Below are 21,483 nucleotides of genomic sequence, written 5' to 3'. Positions count from 1 at the left end.
TCTTCTGAGAAGTAAGTCCCACTGAACTCAATGGGACTTGCTCCCAAGTAAGTATGTATAGGATTGCAGCTTCCATCTGATAAACTGTATATTGTCAATGATTAATAATATGGTCTGAGGGTTGTAGGAGTGATAGCTTAGGTGTTTGTGTTGTAAACATGGGTAAAGGCAATATTGATCTGAATGTTTTTATCACTTTGTATATGTATGTACATAAACAATTATATAGGCCCTATTTGACCCAACTATTTGACCCACCCCTGATACTTGTAGCTGCCTGCCAGTGTTTCTTTGCTCACATGTATGAACAGTATGCAGTCTTGCTCGTGTTCATGCTTCTGTGTGTGTGCATGGGAATGATTGAAGGCTTGTGAGTCTTAGAGAGTTTTCTGAGTTGTTTTCGTGCTGCTTCCTCATTGTGTATGTAGGGAGGTAAGTTTCCATGCTCACAAAGGCACACAAGATTTGGGCCAGGAGTGGACCTATGTGAGTGTCTTTTATACTAGCACCCACACAGCTAAAGAGTACATACATAGAGTATCAGGTTTGTTCATTTCCCCCCAGTATTTTGAGTTCATCTCATGTAACCACATAAATAAGTGCATGTTAACTGTGTGATTAGGCAGTTTATTCAGGACAAACAGAGGACAGTATTTCTTCATGTGACACTTAACCAGCTTGTGGAAATTATTGTTACAAGACATGGTGATGGTTAGTAGCTTATGTTTCTTCCCCACTGTAATAGCTATACTTTGTTCATTCACTTACGGGGCAACATTGACATCAAATTGTAAATCTCTGTATGTGCATATTTTAATGGATTTTTAATTTTTTTAAGAAGATCCTAAAAGACATGTGTTCAGATGATTTGACCCTTCCCTGCTTATGCAGCTATGTCATGTCTGCTTAGGTGGATTGACAATAACAGGATGTAGAAATGTAAAAGAATGTTACACCCCCATAAAATGTGGGATTGCAATTCCTCATGTAACTTACAGCAGGAGAGTGATGATTGGGCAGCACTAGGACTTATCAGCCTGTCTTGGGAATATATGGAGATTAGATCTGTCAATGACAATAAGCCACGAAGGGTACATGGAACCTCCAATATCCTGGAATATTTAATATTACATGTTGAGTTAAACAAATGAAGTGTACTTGCCACCTGACCGGGTGGGCGGGTGGGGACATTTTAGTCATGGAACATTTTACTTTTATTTTATTTTGCTTTTGAGCCAGTTGCTGAGGAAGGAAGGAGCATGGCCACCCCCCCTTTATCTAAGCCTTGAAAATAAAAACAATAAAATTTGTGCACTGTAGATGACTAGATAGCATTTCTGTAGGGCTCTGCCGCCTGTTTACACTACACAACACTCCCTGACACAACCCTCCTCAAGCAAGATGAATTTTAACAGGGAGAAATGTAAAGTATTGCACTCGGGCAAAAAAATTGAGAGGCACAAATACAAGATGGGTGACACCTGGCTTGAGAGCAGTACATGTGAAAAGGATCTAGGAGTCTTGGTTGACCACAAACTTGACATGAGCCAACAGTGTGACGCGGCAGCTAAAAAAGCCAATGCAATTCTGGGCTGCATCAATAGGAGTATAGCATCTAGATCAAGGGAAGTAATAGTGCCACTGTATTCTGCTCTGGTCAGACCTCACCTGGAGTACTGTGTCCAGTTCTGGGCACCACAATTCAAGAAGGACACTGACAAACTGGAACGTGTCCAGAGGAGGGCAACCAAAATGGTCAAAGGCCTGGAAACGATGCCTTATGAGGAACGGCTAAGGGAGCTGGGCATGTTTAGCCTGGAGAAGAGGAGGTTAAGGGGTGATATGATAGCCATGTTCAAATATATAAAAGGATGTCACATAGAGGAGGGAGAAAGGTTGTTTTCTGCTGCTCCAGAGAAGCGGGCACGGAGCAATGGATCCAAACTACAAGAAAGAAGATTCCACCTAAACATTAGGAAGAACTTCCTGACAGTAAGAGCTGTTTGACAGTGGAATTTGCTGCCAAGGAGTGTGGTGGAGTCTCCTCCTTTGGAGGTCTTTAAGCAGAGGCTTGACAACCATATGTCAGGAGTGCTCTGATGGTGTTTCCTGCTTGGCAGGGGGTTGGACTCGATGGCCCTTGTGGTCTATTCCAACTCTATGATTCTATGATTCTATGATTCTAAGCCCCACCACAGTTAGCAGAATGTTTGTTATTTCAGCAGCTGGAAGCCGTGAGTCAGGGGAGGGCAGTTACCCTGTTCATTTCCTGCTTGTGGACTTTCTGCAGAGGCAAATGGGCTGGCTGCTGCTGCTGCTGCTGAAAACAAGGATGCTGGTCCAGTTGGCTCCGTGGTCTGGATTAGCCTAGGCTGTTCTCTGCAGGATGGTTTCCTTGGTATAGTGTTCCAGATTATTTCTTTTCCCCACCCCAAAATTGAAGCTTGTCAGGCTACCTTTTCAACCCTCTCCCCCATCATCTCCCTGGTGTGAATAAGGTGGCCTTAAATGAATCCAGGGAAAATGAGCTCAGCATTTTGGCTTGGCTTGGAAGGTTACCTGTTGAAGTGTATATGACCTATGACCTCCAACTTACCATTTTGCCAAAAATGTTAGCATGATTTGAGAATTAAACCGTGCCCTATCTGAGGGAGCTCCCTCACCCCAGACATTTTGGTGCTTGAGGAAGACAGCCTAAATGGCAACTTCCCCTTCACACACACACAAACACACACTCATTCACAGGGAGTGCATTCTCCATTTTCCCCGCACAAGAACAAGTGTTGTGCAAATGCACTGTCAGGGGCTTCCTGCAGGGGATGTGCCCCGTGGTCAGATCTATCTGCCTGCTGCTTTTTGGGGGTCTCAAAATTTGCCCCCTGAGACCGCTGTTGACCATATCTCCCCCCTAATTAGCTGCTCATGTACCTTCCCCCTCCCATCACCACTTGCTTTCTACAGTTGGCAATAGGACAGCAGTTTAAGGCCTGAATACCACAGAAATTCAGCAGGTGCAGTGTCTCCCAATGAAACAAGATGTAACAAAACAAAGCTTAAGACTGCTAAAGAGAGCTGCAGTTTGGGATGCTTGGGCTATACTTTTCCTTGGTAAGATTGCCATCTTTTTTGTGCTTCTCCCTTTTGTAGCAGCCTGACAGGTAAAAATTTAGCATGCAGAGCTTTTCCTGCACTAGGAGAAAACATCAATCTGCTGCTTTTCTGTGCTTTAAGCTTCTGTCAAAAGAGGGGCCATTCAAAAACTGAAAAGATGGGACAACCCATTTCCAGGTTTGAGAAGAGAGGGTGGGCTGAATGACAGTTGTTACAAACAGCTGACTAGATCAATAAATTAGACATGTATGTCAAATTCACATACTGACTTCCTTAATAATATTGGTGCCTGTTCTGTCTCAATACAAAGGAAGCGGTTTAGGGGCATTTTAGTTTGAAAGCTGAGTAAAGGGAAGCATGATAGAAGTATATTAAATCTAGTGGAGAAAGTAGAGACTAGAGTCATCCAGTGGAACTGGCTGTTGCCAGATTTAGGGAGACCAAAGGATGTGCTTCTTCTCATCATCCATTGCACAACTGTGCAACTGGCTACCAGAAGATGTAGTGAGGACCTTGAAGGAATTTAGACACATTGTTGAAGGATAAGGCTGTCAGTGGCTACTAGGTATGATGGCTACGCATTATTTCTGGTAACAAAGCGGCAGTATGCAGGTGAGGTGGGAAGCAGAAGAGTGTGCTGTGGGCTCTTGTCTGGCTTGTGGTACTGGTTAGCCATTGTGGTAAACAGGATGCTATCTATGCTAGAAAGGCCGCTGGTCTGATCCAGTGCAGCTTTCTTAAGCTATTACAGGGAAGAAGCCTATATTTCTGGAAGATGTCCCTGTGGATGTGCAAAGTGAATTTTTAAACCACCAGGCTGATTAACATCCAGTACCCCTTAAATGTCTTGTGGGAGGGGGTGGGGTTATTGGTTTGTTTTTGTTCTTGCTTTTGTTATATATTTTGTGCATTTTAATCTTGTACTTTTATGCTGTGAACCTCCCTGAGATCTATGGATGAAGGACGGTATACAAATTTAATTAATTAATCATAATAATCCCCCAGCCAGAGCTTTCCAGAACTGCAGGGGTGGCATAGCGGGTTCAGGGACCTGGCAGCCCCCAGCTAGACAGGCGGGCATTTATTCTTTCTTAGAAACTTTGTCCTCGCCGAAATCCTCTTCCCGAGGAAAGAGAGAGAGAAGCAAAATCCCGAAGCCTGGCTCCTCCCTCCCCCCCCCCCCGCCGGAGAAGCGCGGAGCTGAAGGGGCTTCCTTCGCCCCCCAGCGCGGAGCCGGCGCGCCGGGCGGAAGGGGGTCCGGGGAGGCAAGGAGGGCGGGCCTGGCGGCGCAGGCTCCTCCTCGCCTTGGCGCGCCGCACGCAGGCAGGCAGGCAGGCAGGGATGGAGGGGCGGCGGCGGCGGTGGCGGCGCTGCTCGGGGGCTCCGAGGAACCGCGGCGGCGGCGGCTGAGACCCCGCGGCGCTTCCCCGCCCGCCCGCCCGCCGGCCCGGCCATGTGGTGCCTGCAATGCTCGTCCGAGCGCCGCCCGGGGCAGCTGCAGCACAAGCTCCTGCGCGGGTGAGTGCGCCCCCCCCGCCCCCCGGCCTCCGCCTCGCCCGGGCTGCGCGGGTGCTGAAGTAGCGCGGGGAATATTGCAGCCGGCAGAGAAATGCCGCCGCCTCCCTCCCCCCCCCCCATATCAGTCCTCTTCGCCAGGGAACTCCCCGCTCCCCATCTGCTTTTGCCTTCAGCGGATTAAATGTTGCGCGCGCGGGGGGGGGGAGTTTTCTCCGAGACCCCCCTGGGTGATGCCCCCCCATCCAGGAAATACCCCTTTCGTAGCCTCTCACATCCCCCCCCCCCTCCTTACAATTTGTCAGATTTTAAAATTTCTTAAATTATCTTAGAAGGAAACCTTTCTGATGTCTCATACGGGTCTCCCACATAATTTCTCCTGAGTAGTTTCCTTACCATCCCCCCTCCATTTATTCTGCAGGAATCCCCTTATCCCCTCCTGGAGCCACGCGCCCCAAAGATGCCCCTTGGGCAGGAATGTCCCTTGCCCCCCCCCCCCGCACTCAGTGGCTGACCCCCCCCCACCGCTGTGCCCATCACCTGTTTGGAACAGCCTTCCTTCTTTCCTCCGGATTTCCCTTGGGTTCCTGAGCAGACAAAGGAACCTTGAGACTATTGCTGGGGGGCTGCCCCACAACCTTGGCCAGCCCCCACCTGCCTGCCCCTCTGCCATCAGGCCTGGTTGCTCCCCCCCTTCCTTGGTCTCTGTGTCACTCTGGTCGAACTCCGCAGGAGGGTGGATGGGGACAGACCCACACTGAATTGGCTCCTGGATCCCTCTCCTTGCCTTCTGCCTTGGCAATCCCAGCGGAAACAGTGAGCGCTAGGGTTCAAATCCTTACCCAGGCATGAAGTTCACTGGGTGTGTCTGGAGCCAAGACGCTGCCTCTCAGTCTAGCCTACCTCACAAGGCTACTGTGAAGATGAAATGAAGAGGGGGAGGACCACTTGTGCCCCCTTGAGCTGCTTGGAGGAAAGGTGGGGTATAAAAGTAATAACAAGAACATCAGTCGGTCCCCCAACTCTCCACAGGTCAGGTCTTTGAATGCCTTTTGCAAATATCCCTTTCTTTTTAGCTCCATTGCTGGGCTTGGCCTTCAGGGCTTGCGCTCAGGCGAGGTTGTGATGTGGGCCTCCCTCCTTTTAGTTAGCTAATATTAATTGTATGAGCGAATTGGTCCTCACTCTGGGTTCCAAGATATAAGGAAGAATTTTTGAAGACCTCACACCTGGATGAGATCCCAGCTTGGACCGTGAAGGGAGAAACAGATTTGGGTGGAGAAGTTAAATTCTAAGGCACTACAGCAGTCATGAAATAGGTTTCATCTTTGTCCCAATTGAGTCCCCCACCTTCACAGCCATGGTACCACCTACCGTCACAACCTCTTACTATGCATTAATTAATCTGGAATGACAGCTGTGCCTTCCTCTGTACGCACAATCGCCAACATGGATTTGGGTCCCTTACTTTACAGGGATAACATTTTGGCATGTCTCTGCTTGTAGACAACTTTCCGCTTCTAAACTCAACATGGCATCTGCCCATGTGGTGGTGTGAATCCTTCCATTTTGCAGCCAGTAGTGGCAGCGCTTATTTCAGGTGGAACTCGCCAGAACTGCAATCTGGCATCTCTCTGCTGGGCCCCAGAACTGGGGGAGGGACCTGACCAGCCTGAGCAAAGCCCAGCTGCCCCTCCGGCAGGTGAGGAGACCCCCCTGGGCTCCAGAGAGGGGCAGCAGGGCTTTGCTCAGGCTCTTCAGCCTCCCTGCTAACAGCTGACATGCAGGGGAGCCTCACCTCCGCTGAGGAAGCCCCCTGGTTGCTCCAGGTCACCTGAGAGGGGCAAACTGCTCAGCTGAAGTGGGGGGCAGCTGCGTGCCACCAGCCCCCCGACAGAGGCGGCCTCTGGTTCCCTCTTGGGGCTCTGGGGTGGGCCTTCCGAGGGAGTTGCGTTCCAGACCCCTTTTGTGTAGAAAAAAAGCACTGAGTAGTGGGGACATTTTAAAATGTCCCTGTCCACAAGACTGAACTTTGCCGACTACAGACTTTCCTCATGGTTGCAGTGTAACCCCCCACCCTTAATCTGGTGACAAATGTGGTGGTCATACTTGTAAGAAGAGTGCATGTACAAGTATGCCAAAATTTAGCAGAAATGCAGTGGGGAAAATCAGGATTTGGGTTTGGGTGTGGCTTCGTAAGAATCCTAAGCTTCATAAGGGGGTGGGAAAACAATCTAGTCCTCATGTTTGTGAAGATTTGGCAGTTTCTGTTTATATTTTGACTATGTATTTTGTGTTTTTATATTGTAATTTTATATTTTGATCCTCCCTGAGACCTGCAGGTATAGGGCAGTATAATAATAATAATAATAATAATAATAATAATAATAATAATAATAATAATAATAATGGCATCCTTAAAGCGTGTTGGCAGTGCTTGCTGAAATCAGAAACCAGAGGCGTGGTTGAATATAAATCCCAGGAGTGACATTACAGCTCCTATATAGTCCTTTGCCCCTCCCCTAGCAAAAACAGTATAAATTTAGACACAGCAGTAAAATTACAGAATTCAGCTTTTGATGTTCAAGAGTTTGAGTTATATTGGCAAAGAATATGTGTAGCCCTTCTCATAAGTATTATTATTATTTATTAAATTTGTATACTGTCCTTCATCCTAAGATCTCAACATAAAAATACAAAATGAGAACACAAAATACATAATATGTAATCGAACAAAAACAAACCAAATAACTGCCCTCTTAGAAACACATTTTAAAAGCCATAGAATGTTAATCACAGCTAAAGGCCTGGTTATAGAGAAACGTTTTTCCTGGTGCCTAAAGATATGTAATGAAGGCGCCAGACGAGCCTCCCTGGGGAGAGCCTTCCACGAATGGGGAGCCACCGCAGAAAAGGCCCCGTTCTCATGTTGCCACCCTCTGGATGGAGGAGGCACACCAAGAAGGGCCTCAGGTAATGATCACAAGGTCCAGGTCAGTTCATATGGAGAGAGGCAGTCGTTGAGGTATAGCAGCCCCAAGCTGATTTATAGGTCATAACCAGAACTTTGAATTGGGCCCACAAGCTAATTGATATCCAGTGCAGTTGGGCCAGGATTGGTGTAATATGTTCAAACCATTTTGCCCCCAGGGAGCAACCTAACCGCCGAATTCTGCACCAGCTGAAGCTTCCAAATCATCTCCAGGGGACTGAGCTACGTCTAATTCATTGCAGTAATTCAGCCTAGAGGTTACCAGAGCATAGACAACAAAAGTTAGGCTCTCCCTGCCCAGATAGGGGCACAGCTGGGCCACCAGCCAAAGCGGATGGAAGGCAAACTTTTTTTCTCTCTCTCTCTTTCTTTCTTTCTTTCTTTCTTTCTTTCTTTCTTTCTTTCTTTCTTTCTTTCTTTCTAACAAACTTTGCTTGTTTCTTTTAATTATATTTTTAAATAAATGAAAAATAAACCTAGTGTTCTACAAGAAATTCAAATAAAATATTGGAAATTGAGATTATATATGCAAAATAAATAAAAACTCTAGTGGGGAATTGTTTTGGCAAAGCCTCTGAGCGGTTTTAACCTAGCTCCGCTTTTGCCCCTCTTCAGCAGTTGTGCCTGACTTCAGAGGAGAGGAGGTTGTCTTTGTGGTCATTAGTTTTTCACTCTATTTGTCTGAGGCAGCTGTTTCACAGTTACAGAATGCAATCCAGGCATCCACTGACAGTACACCTGTTGCAAGAAGACCACCTTTTCCCAGCATGCAAGCCACAATTCTGGGGAAATGCAATTTTATCTATCCCCAGCAAATGCACCTGTAGCGGGTGTAGAATGCAATGTGGAATTTGATTGTTTAAATGTCACCTTGCATTTCTTATTACTTTGCTTAAAGACCCAATGTCCTATTGCATCATTTTGTTTCCCAACATCATTTTTAAAAGTCTTGGGAAGTTTGAATGTTTCCTGTTTTATAATGGATATCTCATGCAATATAACGAAAAAGGTGAACCCCACAAGGCTGCCTTGTAGCAGAGCATGGGTGTAGCCAGGGGGGGGGGGCAGGGGGCAGCTGCCCCACTAGATCAAGTAAAGCAATAGAAATACTAAACTAACTGACCAATCACATCACTTCTGCCCCCCTAGCAAAAGTCCCACCTCCTCCAACAAAAGTCCTGCCCCCTCCCCACAGAAATTCTGGCTGTGCCCCTGCAGCAGAGGGGCCCGTATTTTGGTAGAGTTCTTCATTATCATGTTTTCAAATAGCAGCAAACATTCAGTTGTCCCACTGATCAAAAGTATGCCTCCCCCCCCCAAACCATACACTATTTGGGGTAAAGTTGGTTCTGGATTTGGGGTGGCAAAATAAAATAGGGGTTTTATTGCTGTCTGGAAAGGCTCTAAGAGAGACCATGTGGTTTGGGAAGGGCAGCACTGGCAAGAGTTTATAAATTCCAGCATGGCACCCTATTAGCAGGTGTGATCGGAAGCTCAAGGAGGGGCAGCAAAGGGAGCCAAGATGCTGGGCCCCCCCTCCCTCCGCTGCATCCCTTAGCAATAGAACAAGGAAGTCGACCTGACAAATGGCATTCCATCTCATCTCCAAGGGGAATTGTCATGCCTGGAGCCCAGCCATATGGAATTTCCACTCTCAGCAAGATGCAGCCGCTTCCAGGGTGGGCAGCTGCAGCAGCTGATGTCTCTCAGCCCCATAACATTTGAAGACAAGGAAGTAAAGGAACGTTCCGTTACTGGTTGGGAACCTTTGCGGGGCGGGGGCGGGGAGAGAAAAGGAAGCACATTTAAAGGACCGGAGAATGGAAATCCCTTTAGCTGGGATGCAGCCCGGAAATCTGGTAGAAAAGAGTGTGGCTTGAATATGTTGAAATGTGAAGGTGTATTGAGGCAGGATGTGCTGGACCCTGGTGCTGATGACAAGGAAGTGTCTTTTCTTTCTCCGGCTTTGACCTGGAGAAGACAGAAAAGGGCTCTGCTGAGATTTGAACTTGCAGCTGCCCAGCGTACCAGAGGTCCAAGCTTCTGTTTGTGAGCCCTTGTCTCTACCGCTTTCTGTTCTGTTCCTTGGTCTCTGGCACAGTCCAAACTCACCATTGTTTGAGGGTCAGGATGGAGGCTGTGATGTTACATTGCCTGCTGGCACCTTGTCCATTTTCTTTGGTTTCCACGATGGTATGTGTTTTTAGCTTCTCTGTAGTATATTTTGCTCTGTACAGTACTCTCTTTGTTGGACACTCACTATCATTCCTCTAGATTTCTTGGGAGTTTGTGGGGCTTTTTTTTTTAGTATGTGTGCGTTATTTTTACGAAACAAAGTAATATTGTTCATATTGCAAAACTTAAATCATTTTGTTTTTAAAAGCATTCTCTCTCTGTGTGTGTGCTTATCAAAATGATGTACAGTGGAACCTTAGTTCTTGAACTTAATCCATTCCGGAAGTCGGTTCGACTCCTGAAACCATTCGAAAACCAAAGCACAGCTTCTGATTGGCTGCAAAAGCTTCCTGCACTCAAGCGAAACCTGCTGTTCCTTCTGGGTTTTGGGCATTCAGGAGCCGATTTGTTCATTAGCTAAGCCATTTGAGAACCAAGGTGCCACTGTGTGTAGCACACCAACCACAGGAACACGGTTTTTTTCTTTTGAGCAACATTGGACTGTTAACCCACACTCTTGTGATTTTCTACAGTGTGCTACATGTTCATTGTCCTTTTTCCTCACAGTGGTCAATGAATCTTGTGCAACACTTTCTCTAACCCGCCCCCCCCCCAGTCTGTTGCGTATCCAGGGAAGCTTTGCTTGATAATACTGGCACATCATGCTTATAATTATTTATTGCATATGATGCTTGCTGCTGAGCTTTCTGATAGCATACTGCATGCTTCACAGGGTTTTCACAATGACAGTTGTGCATATTTCCTGTGAATCTCTCTCTCTCTCTCCTCAATCCACACCTCATTCACCAGGGTTCAGTTAGTGAATGCAAAAGCTGGACTAAATTCATTCTCTGGTAATCTCTCCGTCTCTGCTTTTCTCCACCCCCCATCTGGCACGTATATTCTTTATGCTTTCTAGCCTCTCAAGACTTAAGAAGACCTCAGGGAGCAATTTGGCCTCTTCTTATGTATTTTCTCTCTCCCTCTCTCTGTGGAATCAGCTAACCCATTATTCTCATATGAGCTGGAGACCTGGCAGATATAGTCATGCCTGTGTGTGGCAGAAAGCAGTTGTGGGTGAAAGGGGCGCTTGGTGAGTGTGTGCCAGTTTGCGGCCCCTCAGGTCCCAGGGTAGTTATCATAGCGGCTGTGGGCTGCCCACCCTTTATGGCTAGGACTTAATAGGACCCCAACTGGGCTGCTCCCTTTGATGCTGGGTGATGACTATCGAGCAAAATAGTGGAAGGGCATTACAAGAAAACTGTCCTTTTACGGCCTTTCTCCTGAATATGGCCTAGCAATGAAAGCTTCAAATTTGACCATATTTCTAAATCTTTTTTCACTTCCGTCCAGCATTTTTCATAGTTAAAATAAATTCACATTCTTAGCTGTCATATTAACCCCCAGGTATTTCACTTTCTTAACCAATGTTAAACCTGTCTCCTTCTGAAACCTCTCTCTCTCAATCACTGTTAGATTTTTCTCTAAAACCTTGGTTTTTGACTTATTCAGCTTAAATCCTGCGACCTGACCAAATTCTTGAATCAGTTCCAATACTCTTTTAGTACTAGATTCTGGCTCCTGTAATGTCAATACTAAGTCATCTGCAAATGCTTTCAATTTGTACTGTTTGGCTCCGACTTGTATACTCTTAACCAATTGGTCCCTTCTAATCATATTTAAGAGGACCTCCAGGACCGATATAAAAAGCAATTGGGAAATTGGGCAACCTTGTCGTGTCCCTTTCTCTATCTTAAATTCTTCCGTCACCACATTGTTAGCAATTAGTTTGGCCTTTTGTTCAGAATATATTGCACTTATACCATTTCTAAAACCTTGACCAACCCCCATCCCCTGTAGGTTCTTCTTCATAAAACTCCAGGAAATATTGTCAAAAGCTTTCTCCGCGTCCACAAATATCAAAACTGCCTTAGTATTAATGTTCACTTGTAATTTTTCTAAAATATTAATTATATTTCTCGTATTGTCAGACAAGTGTCTGCCCGGGAGAAAGCCTGCTTGATCTTTATGTATCTCTTCCACTAGTACTTTTTTTAATCTTTTAGCCAAAATATCTGAAAAAAAATTATAATCCACATTAAGCAGAGATATGGGGCGGTAATTCTTAAGCTGTGTCTTCTCAGACTCAGTTTTCGGTATAAGTGAAATGTAAGCTTCTTTCCACGACTCTGGTGCTTTTTTCCCTTCCAAAATTTCATTACAAACTTCCTTTAGTGGTTGTATTATCCAATTTTTCAAGGATCTATAGTATCTTGAAGTTAAACCGTCCGGCCCTGGAGATTTACCCAATTGCATATTCTGGATGGCACCTTCTACCTCCTGTTCAGTTATTTTATAATTCAGCATTAGCTTGTTTTCTTGAGAGATTTTTTGTAGTCCATTTATTTTCAAGAATCAATCTATTTCAATTTCTTTCTGTTATCCTTGTGTATATAGTTGTTTAAAATACCTCTGGAAACAATTTCTAATCTCCACTGGGTTCTGTATATTCTTTCCTTCCACTTCCAAATTTATAGTAGTGTTGAGTTTTTGTCTTTTTTTCATTTGCCAGGCCAGCAATTTCCCACATTTATTAGCCGACTCAAATGTCTTTTGTCTCATCTGTTTAATTTTCCATTCTATTTCCTGATTCATCATTTTCATATATTGTACTTGATATAACTTTATTTCTCTCAAAATCTCTTGTGACTTTGGTTTTGCTCTCACGTTCTTCTATACTGCCCATTGTACTGTGATACCTGAAGAGAGCTAATTTTACCATTGTTAAGGAAATTACCTGGCTGCTCAGAGGAAACTTAAATACCTTCTTGTCGATAAATATCTGGATATCATTAGGCCTGTTGCGAAATTCTGTTTTATGGCAACGAGGACAAGACAGGCTGCGGTGGCAGTCATGACTGGCGAGTGAGTGCTGATTTTAATCTATGGAATACAGATTTTAGCTGAAGGAGTGTTATTTTTAGTGTAAATAAGCTTATAGGGAATAGTTAATTATATCCACTTCTTCATGTGAGTGTGGTATATGATGCTGCTGCTGCTGTTGTTGTTAACTTTGCTGTCTGGTTTTTGACCTGGTTTTTAATAAAGATTGCTTGCTTGATTTCTGAGATATGCTCATCATCTTTCTTTGTGTGGGTATTGGTATAGCCATTGGTATAGCTGTTCCCAGAATCCTTTACTGTGTGCTGGAATTCTGGAGTAGGATTCCAGGGTTCCTGAACAGTGAAAAGTTTGAAATCATTGCCGTAGAGCACGACAGAGTTCTGCATTTGCCGAAGTTAAGAGGCATTCCGCCTTCTTTCTTACTCACAGAAGAGGATGCCACATCTAAGATACTGCAACATGTTCCTGCATCTTCTAAGAACCAAGTATGCTTCTTGCATCTTCTCTGTGTTGGAGAGGTCTACATAACCTGTGAGCCATTGCCTTATATGGCAGCGCATATAAGTTGATAAGAACCTCACAAGTCACTGTTTGTGGCTGATGGGCTGTGCTCAGTTTGGTGGTTCGTGAGTTTTAGAATTGAGTAAGTGTGCTTTTTATTAGATCAGGTATGGCTTCTTAAACGGGATGTAGATGTGTGTGCCTTACCACCCAAGTCTTTGTTAATTAAAAATGCAGATGCAATGTTAGAGCAGGAGCAGTTTCAGCAGACGGATGCCTGCTTCTAAAACAGAATATGTGTGTAAGCTCTGCAATGTAAAACAAACAACCCAACTAAAGTCCTTTTTAAAGGAATGGAAGGATTTAAAAAGTAGTAGTACTCAAAGTACTATTTTTTTTAAAAAAAGTACTCAAAGCATTTGTACTTGTTTTCTCATTGTGGCTATATAGATATACTGTGTGAATGTGTGTGTGTGTGTGTGTGTGTGTGTGTACACACACACTCACACTCTCTGCAGGTGGCCTTATCAAAATCACTATTTGATGGGAGATCCAAATTGAGCTAGGCACCCTTGCTGTGCTCACCCTTTCCTGGCCTTGCCTACCATTTGTATATTAGAGGTACCATAGAATCATAGAATCATAGAATCATAGAGTGGGAAGAGACCACAAGGGCCATCGAGTCCAACCCCCTGCCAAGCAGGAAACACCATCAGAGCACTCCTGACATATGGTTGTCAAGCCTCTGCCATGAGCACTTGGCCCGTCCCATGTGGAGCTTCACACTTGTGGAAATGGCACACTCAAGGCAGCCTGTGCTGCATGGAACAGACACATGCAGGTGTCTATGGAAATCCCAGCTCCTTCATCCAAATAGCAGGCAAGGCAGCACATTGGAACATTTGCCTACAGCTAAGATTATATTGTGAGCTGATGGGTCCATGAGCTTCCCCAGAACTAGAGTTAGCAACCCATCTTGATTATTGCAACGCAACACAGGTAACAATGCTATTTTAAAAATTTATTAGAATGTGATTGTACAAATGTCATTATGGGCACCTAGTGGGTAGTGCCTATGATTAAGTTCCTGCAGAAGGTCAGTGTCAGGAGAATTCAGAATGGGAACTCACCCATCCCATAAAAGTTTATATATCAGGATCCCAACATTTAAGAAGACTGCTTGGGAGCCAAATGGCCAACTTCTGCTTCTCAGAACAGATGCAACATGGGAGATCAGACATTGCATCACCTGACTATTCCCCCCCCCCCCCGCTTTAGGTCAGAAGCAGCCTGGGGTAGTAGAGGGGCTCTAGCTTTGATTGGATCTTTGATGCTGCGGGTGTTTAACCCTTTCCCCTTATGTTGCTTCCTGGATCTAAATCACCCTGAAGCTGCTGTTAGCCCCACTAGGAAAAGAATATAGGCCTGGTGCCCCAGCAGAGATAATAGCAGCTTCGTGGTGCATGTTTTCTGTCAATCAGGGAAATTACATGACTGTGTGGCTGGCAGGCAAAGGTTCATCCCTTTCACCACCAGCACTTCTACAGTGGTGATAATATTGGCAGCTGATTGAATTGGCTAGTTTAGGATAATGGGACAAAAGAACCACAGATGGGGTGCAGTGACTATGGTGTGTTTCCCCCCAATCTTTGTCAGTGGAGCTGCCAAGTCTTGACCTTGGTGTGTCAAGCCCCCCCCCCGCCCCCCCCGCCCGCCCCCCGCAGCTCAGGGATGAGCCTTTGTTGGCTCCTGGAGCTGCCGGCTCTCTCTCTCTCAGTGAAACTGCTGTGCAGAGCTACTGTTCAGATTTTAAAGGGCAATCAGAGGGGGGGAAATGCATTTTAAAATCCAACTTGGTGGTTTTGATAAGAGACCAGATCGGCCAACAGCATTTAAATAATGCCATTTTAAAAAAGGATCTGAGGCAAAATAGGAAAGGAACTATATTACACGATTCCATGGCACAGTTCCCTTTCTGCTTCCTCTGCTCCCTTTTTAAATGGGCAGCTAGCTGCCAGCCAGGACTCCTACTGCCACCTTCCCTCTTTCTCTCTGACAGTGCTGGGGCTGCAGGCTGGCACCACAGAGGTCGCCATTTCAGAGATGGGTCAGGGCCAGCCAGATAAATGTGGCTGCCTGAGGCAAAAGACAAGGCGGCATCCCTGCCCTGCCTGCCCTCCAACAACCACTGCATATAAAGAAAACCAGACTAGCAATTGCATCTGACTTGGATGCTGCCAGTGGGGCAGCGTTCTCCCTCACCTGGAGGCAGCAAGCGAGCTTAGGTGGCTCAGCATTTGCCGTCTGAGCAGGTGCCTCACTCTGCCTCCTGGTGAGGTCGGCCTTGGATATAGGAAGAAAGCAAGGCATCCAGAGGCCCGGATGAAACCTACCTAGGCCCTTCTCTTCTTCCCCAGTGTTTGTTGAATCTCTCTTCCTTTTTTCTTCAGCGTGGAAGGAGACCCGCCTGGAAGTGAGGCAGGCACTATTATAGTGGACAGCCTGGGCAGTCAGCCTCCATATCGTTGTGCCCCTGAGGTGACCAAGATTGAGCACTACGATTTGGCACCCTCTTCATCGTCCTCCTCTGTCTGTCACACTCCATCACCAGGCATTCCATGGGCTCAGCGTGCTCGGCTGCAGCCAGCCAGTGTGGCGCTGAGAAAGCAGGAAGAGGAAGAGAGCAAGCGTTCCAAGGCACTGTCAGACAGCTATGAGCTCTCGACAGACCTCCAGGACAAAAAGGTAATCGGTGTCTTCAGCGTGCACATTTTATAAGGCCAGGAACCCCATCTATAGCAAGAAGCCCAAGGCAATCTAATGTGTGCCACTTGTCTCCATGATTAGGGCCAATGATTTCAGAAATGAGAGCCAGAGGCCTACTGAGGCCAACTAGACCAGCTTCTACTGCCATTCTCACTTGGCACAGGGCAGTCAGGAAAGTTGAGGCCATTGCAAGCCTTTGCTCTTCTCGTAGGCCTCCAGGTGTTGCTGGAATATATCGCCCATTATCCCTGGCCATTGGCATGCTGGCTGGGGCCAGCTGGATTTGGAGTCCAACAATATCTGGAGGGCCACAGGTTCCCCATCCCTAGACAAGAGATGGCCCAGTAGTCTGACTCAGCAGGAGGCTGATTCATATGTTCCAGGGGTGAAAGTGAAAGCGCTGTCCTTTGCTGTGGCATCTTGCCCATAGTCCGCTAGAATCCTGCCCCCTCCTTTGCTGATGAGGTCTCTCCCAAGCTGCCCATCTCTCTTTTCCATAGAACTCGTTGTTTAATCCAAATTATTTCCCCCACTCCCTTGCCTAAATCCCTGCCCTCACCACCACCACTGTTCTTCTGTTGCCTACTGCAGGTGGAGATGCTGGAGCGGAAGTATGGGGGCTATTTCCTGAGCCGACGAGCAGCTCGCACCATCCAAACAGCCTTTCGCCAGTATCGCATGAACAAGAAGTTTGAGCGTCTGCGAAGCTCGGCGTCTGAGAGCCGCATGTCCCGGCGCATTATCCTCTCCAACATGCGAATGCAGTACTCCTTTGAGGAGTTCGACAAGGCCCAGAATGCCCCTTACTTTGAAGGCAAGCCAGCCTCACTGGATGAGGGGACCATGGCCGGTGCTCGACCTCATCTGCTGGACCGTGGCCTACCCTATGGTGGCTCCTGTCGGGCTGGCTTGGATGGCAGCTCCCTGCATTCCTCTTCTGGAGGCTTTTGCAATGACATCACTGAGCTAGAGGACTCCTTCTCCAAGCAGGTAGGCTATGCCAAACTGTACGCCACCCTTGCCTTTTCCTTTGCCCAGCGAAGACCTTTCAACAACCCCTTTGGCTGTTCTCTTGGTTCCTTTGCTTAGTCATGACCTCAAGCTCCCCCCTCCCTGCCCCATGGACTTGCTTCAGCCCTTCACAAATCCCCTCTGTTGCCCTACCACCATTGTGAATTCAGCTCCCCGGGATCCAATAATAGCAAGTTTTAAACAAATCTGGTGGCTTCCATTTACGTGAAAGGTGATTCTAACTAAACATCAGGGAAAACTTTCTGTTTGACAGCGAGACAGGCTCCCTTGGAAGGTGGTGGGTTCTCCTTCACTGGAGGTTTTTGTGCAGAGGTGGCCATTGATGGTTTAGTTCAGTTTCCTGCATTGCAGGGGCTGGACTAGATGGCCCTTGGGGTCCCTTCCAACTCTACAATTCCAAACGCACTGAGTGCCAGCACTGGGGGTACCTGTTTTTTATCAGGGCATAGCCGAAGCTCTTCTCAGATTTCACTGAAAGGAAAAAGAGAGATACAAGGAAAGACATGCAGGTGGTATAGCCACTGGTCTTCAACTGTTGGGTCGGGACCCACTAAGGTGTCGTGGCCTGACCTAAGGTTGGTCACAACCGCCACCCTGCAGAGATTAAGAAATGGGTCCCCAAATGCATGTTTGGGGTAAAAGAGGATTCTGGGAGTGTAAGGAGTGAAGCTGCTCTGAACTTCTTGGGTTCTCTTGGATTGTAACTCTGAAAGCAGGCTTTGGTCGCTTGCTAGTTTGGGTTAATTTTATTAGGAAGTCTTCTATCCTGCTTTTGACTCCAAAAAGGTATCCTAAGAAAAAACCCCAATGCAAAATCGGTAGAGGATGCAACTCATATTTAAACGCTTACATTTTCTGTGCTGGTGTTTTCTTTCTGCTGTAATACTGTTGCTTCCCAATGTTTTCTGCAATATCCTTCATTTTTTTTTAGATCTGATTTGCGGTGTGGTGTTGGTATTGGAGGATGATTTAACCATTTGCCTGTTCACTATGGAACAGAACTATTAAGGATGTTCAGGTCTATTTGCCTTCGATTAAAACTCTCCTCCTTGCACTTTTTGCATCTCAGTACAGCTGGGGGAATTAGCGAAGAATTTCCTCTTAGTTAGTTAGCTTCTGTTCCCTGAAAAAGGGAAGGGACTTTAATTATTGGTTTCTTTTCATATTGTTTTTCTTTTATACATTATAGTAGGTTCATGGCCAAAGCCATTATCCAGCATTGCTGGATAATATGATGCTGTATTAAACACTTCCGTAGAACTCACATTTTAATTCCTTTTCCCTCCCATGGCATAGAAAGCAGTCCCTCAACCGTGCTCAAAGGTTCTGGCGTGGTAGAGCCCCAAACTGCAGCCTGCATATGAAATTGTGTATTGTGTTTCCTTTGTCGTCTTTAACTGATTTTGGTAAATGGATAAACTTCTATTTTTCTACAATACTACATGTCCCGTGCGATGATAGAATACTGCACTTGGCCTCCTGCAATTGTAGCATGCTTTGTAAAAGATTATTCAAAGTGTGATTTGATTTTTGAAAAGATTCTTAATTTGTATAGTGCACAGAAGGTGGGTTTCCTTGATGCAATAATTTTTGGTTCCGTTCCTTCCCCTTCCCCATTTTCTTCTTACAAAGCCCTGAGTATAATCCCTCCTGGCTAACTTCCTTCTGTGCCTTCCAACAGGTGAAGTCTTTGGCAGAGTCGATTGACGAAGCGTTGAACTGCCATCCACTGGGACAGGAGGGAGGGGCTGGCGGACCTTCCTTGGAAAAGAGTGAGTCCAAGGAGCAGCAGGGGGACAGTGCTGCCACCTCGTTCAGCGATGTAACGCTGTACCTGGATGAAGGAGCTCCCACGTCGCCCATCTCTCTGGAGCGCCCACCCAGCACTGACCCACCTGAGCCCACCACTGTGCCAATCCCACCACCACCACGGCCAGAGTACTGGGGTGGGCCACAGCGAGAGGACAGCCGCGAGAACGGTGGCAGCCGACGCAGCACGCCTTGTATGGAATGCAGGGACTATCGACTACGCGGGGCCCATCTCCCGTTGCTGACCATCGAGCCTCCCAGCGACAGCTCAGTGGATCTAAGCGACCGCTCCGATCGAGGTTCTCTCAATAGGGGTCTCATATTTGAGCAAGATGGTTGCAGTCCCCATGGCACCCTCAAGCACGCTGGTGGACCCACCCGTTCCCCACACCCACACCGGCATTATCACCCGGAACAAAACCAGCCACCCCCACCTCTGCCAATACCGCCCCCTCAAGTCCCTGGGCGCCTGCCCCCACCTCCACCGCCAGACAACTCTGATGGGGACAACGACAGCCTCAACAGCACCACCAACTCCAATGAGACCATCAACTGCAGCTCGGGCTCCTCCTCCCGCGACAGCCTGCGCGACCCTCCCCCGCCAGCCCCAGCTGCCTCCTCGGCTCCCGGGGGGCCCTGCAAACAGACCTACCAGCGGGAGACGCGGCACAGCTGGGACTCTCCTGCCTTCAACAACGATGTTGTGCAGCGTCGCCAATACCGCATCGGCCTCAATCTCTTCAACAAGTATGAGATGCTTGGGCGGAGTCATGGGGAGCTGCCCATGGAAGTTTCAGTAGTAGAAGGGTAGCCATTTTGGAGGGAAGCGTTGGGCCTTACAAGGAAGCAGTGGGCTTATTATGGAGAAGGCTCTGTTGGGCCTATTTCCCCCTGCTGTACAGCTCTGTCTCCCACACTCTTTCCACACAACTCTCTCTTCAACTAGAGTTGAAGGTCTGAGGCCAGCTGGAGGACATGAGAGAAAGCATGAGGGAAAGCGGCGGCGGCGGCGGTGGTACTACTCCGCACGCCAGCTGTTAGGCGGGCAGGCGGAGCAGCCTAAACAAAACCCTTCTGTGCCTCCGGTCTCTCTGGGGCTTCCTCTGCCTTCACAGACATCCTCTTCAGGCTCCTGGGAGGGTCTCCTCATGAGCCACGAGGACTCTCCAGCTCTTTCCCGCCATTCCTGGTATTTTTCTATTTATCCCCCCCCCCCCCCGGTGCTGCAGGTATATGCAGTCAAACACGAGTAGAATGCGTGCAAGTGGAGGGATGATGCCTGTACCCAAAGTGGCCTGTGGTCAGCTTGCAAGCAGGACCTGTCGTCAGCAGTGCTTTCTCCCCACTTGTGATTCCCAGCAACTGATATTCGGAGGCTTGTTGCCTCTGACAGTTGAGGTAGAACAAAGCCACCGTGGCTAGTAGCCATTGATAGCCCTTTCCCTCTGAGCATCTCTTCCCCTGAGCAAGCAGGGCATACAGCCAGGCAGCAGGGGAAATGGCCAGATCTCTGGATATTCTGTTTCACCCGGGGGGGGGGGTTGTGGGGTTGCTCAAGCACATCATTTACTGTGGGGCATCAACAATTTCTCAGTACTTCCTAGTTGCCATGGTTTTTGTTCCACCCCTTCCCCTCTGGCTTCCCCTTTTTGTGTTTTGCCAAAATAATAATCGGAAGAAACTTAAGATGCAAATGTGAACAGATAGGCTCACACTGAATAACTCCTATTGGTCATGTGGTTTGGGGTTTCCTGCTTGCAGAATTTGAGGAGAACAGTGTGCATGGACTTGACAATAATAACTTCGATGAAATTGCTGGGCAACCACAATGTACAAGCATCAAGATGGCACAGTTCCTCTAACGGAGGACGGTTTCTCTTTGTGTGCTGTCTCCTCTCCTTCCAGGCTCAGCTAACAGGCTGAACCCAAACAATATTTGGCAGAGACAGGCAGTTGGAGGAGGAGAGAGACTGATTAGTTGCTGCTGACTTTTGGACTGCCAGGCCAGGTGCTTGGATATTGGTAGAGAGGCCCAGGCAGAAAATTTGGGGTCAGTTTAGAGACTGGGAAGTTCAGGTGCTGAAATCCGGTTGAAATTCCCGTTTTGCAAAAATCTTACATTGTAACTATGAGCCACCTCCCCGTGACACCTCATCCCTCAGGAAGGCTACAGCTTTTGCTCCATTTTGTCTATTTCTGCCTAGCATTACCCTCCTTTTTTATTGGCCATGTTTCTGTGCCTTTATTTATTCACCTTAAAGCTTTCATATACTGGTTTTCCTCACAAATTGGTTTCCATTTATTAACAAAACAATATTTTTAAAATGCCCCATCATAATAATGCAGTTTAAACACCAGTAATTAAATGATGACAATTAATGTGGAAGAAAGAATAAAAGTAAACATTGCCTTCAAAGGCACAAGAAAGGCTGGAGCCATTGTTGCTTCTAAGGTTGGGAGGGAGTTCCATAACTGAGGTGCCACCATAGAGAAGGCCTTGCTGCAGGTCTCCACACTGAACTGCACTCCGTGGTGGAGCTGCAAGCAGGGACCCCTCCTGTTGATCTCACAGTGCTGGGCAGAGGTGCTGCACCAAATAACAGGCTGACATGCAGAAATGAAAGCAGGTGAAACTTTCCCCACCTCTTGTCATGGAACTAAGTGATGGGGGAAACTTC

General features: G+C 47.1%; 1 protein-coding gene across 12 annotated transcripts in view; it reads left to right on the top strand.

Annotated features, from left to right (window-relative positions):
• The window catches only part of IQSEC2 (IQ motif and Sec7 domain ArfGEF 2), a 161,837-nt gene that overhangs the window by 118,600 nt on the left and 21,754 nt on the right, over positions 1-21,483 (top strand). For 11 of the 12 annotated variants that reach the window (XM_083482417.1, XM_083482414.1, XM_083482418.1 and 8 more), the window contains 3 exons: positions 15,649-15,943; positions 16,556-16,954; positions 18,678-19,552. In XM_083482417.1, coding sequence (XP_083338543.1) covers positions 15,649-15,943; positions 16,556-16,954; positions 18,678-19,552 — 1,569 coding nt within the window. Of the gene's footprint in view, positions 1-4,438; positions 4,630-15,648; positions 15,944-16,555; positions 16,955-18,677; positions 19,553-21,483 lie in introns of those variants that run through there. The other variant, XM_083482422.1, reaches the window with a different exon arrangement.

This window comes from Podarcis liolepis, assembly GCF_965112155.1.
Source record: "Podarcis liolepis genome assembly, chromosome: 17".
In the NCBI taxonomy this organism is placed as follows: domain Eukaryota; kingdom Metazoa; phylum Chordata; class Lepidosauria; order Squamata; family Lacertidae; genus Podarcis; species Podarcis liolepis.
Note: the sequence above shows the minus strand (reverse complement) of the source record. Positions and strands in the feature narration are given on the sequence as shown.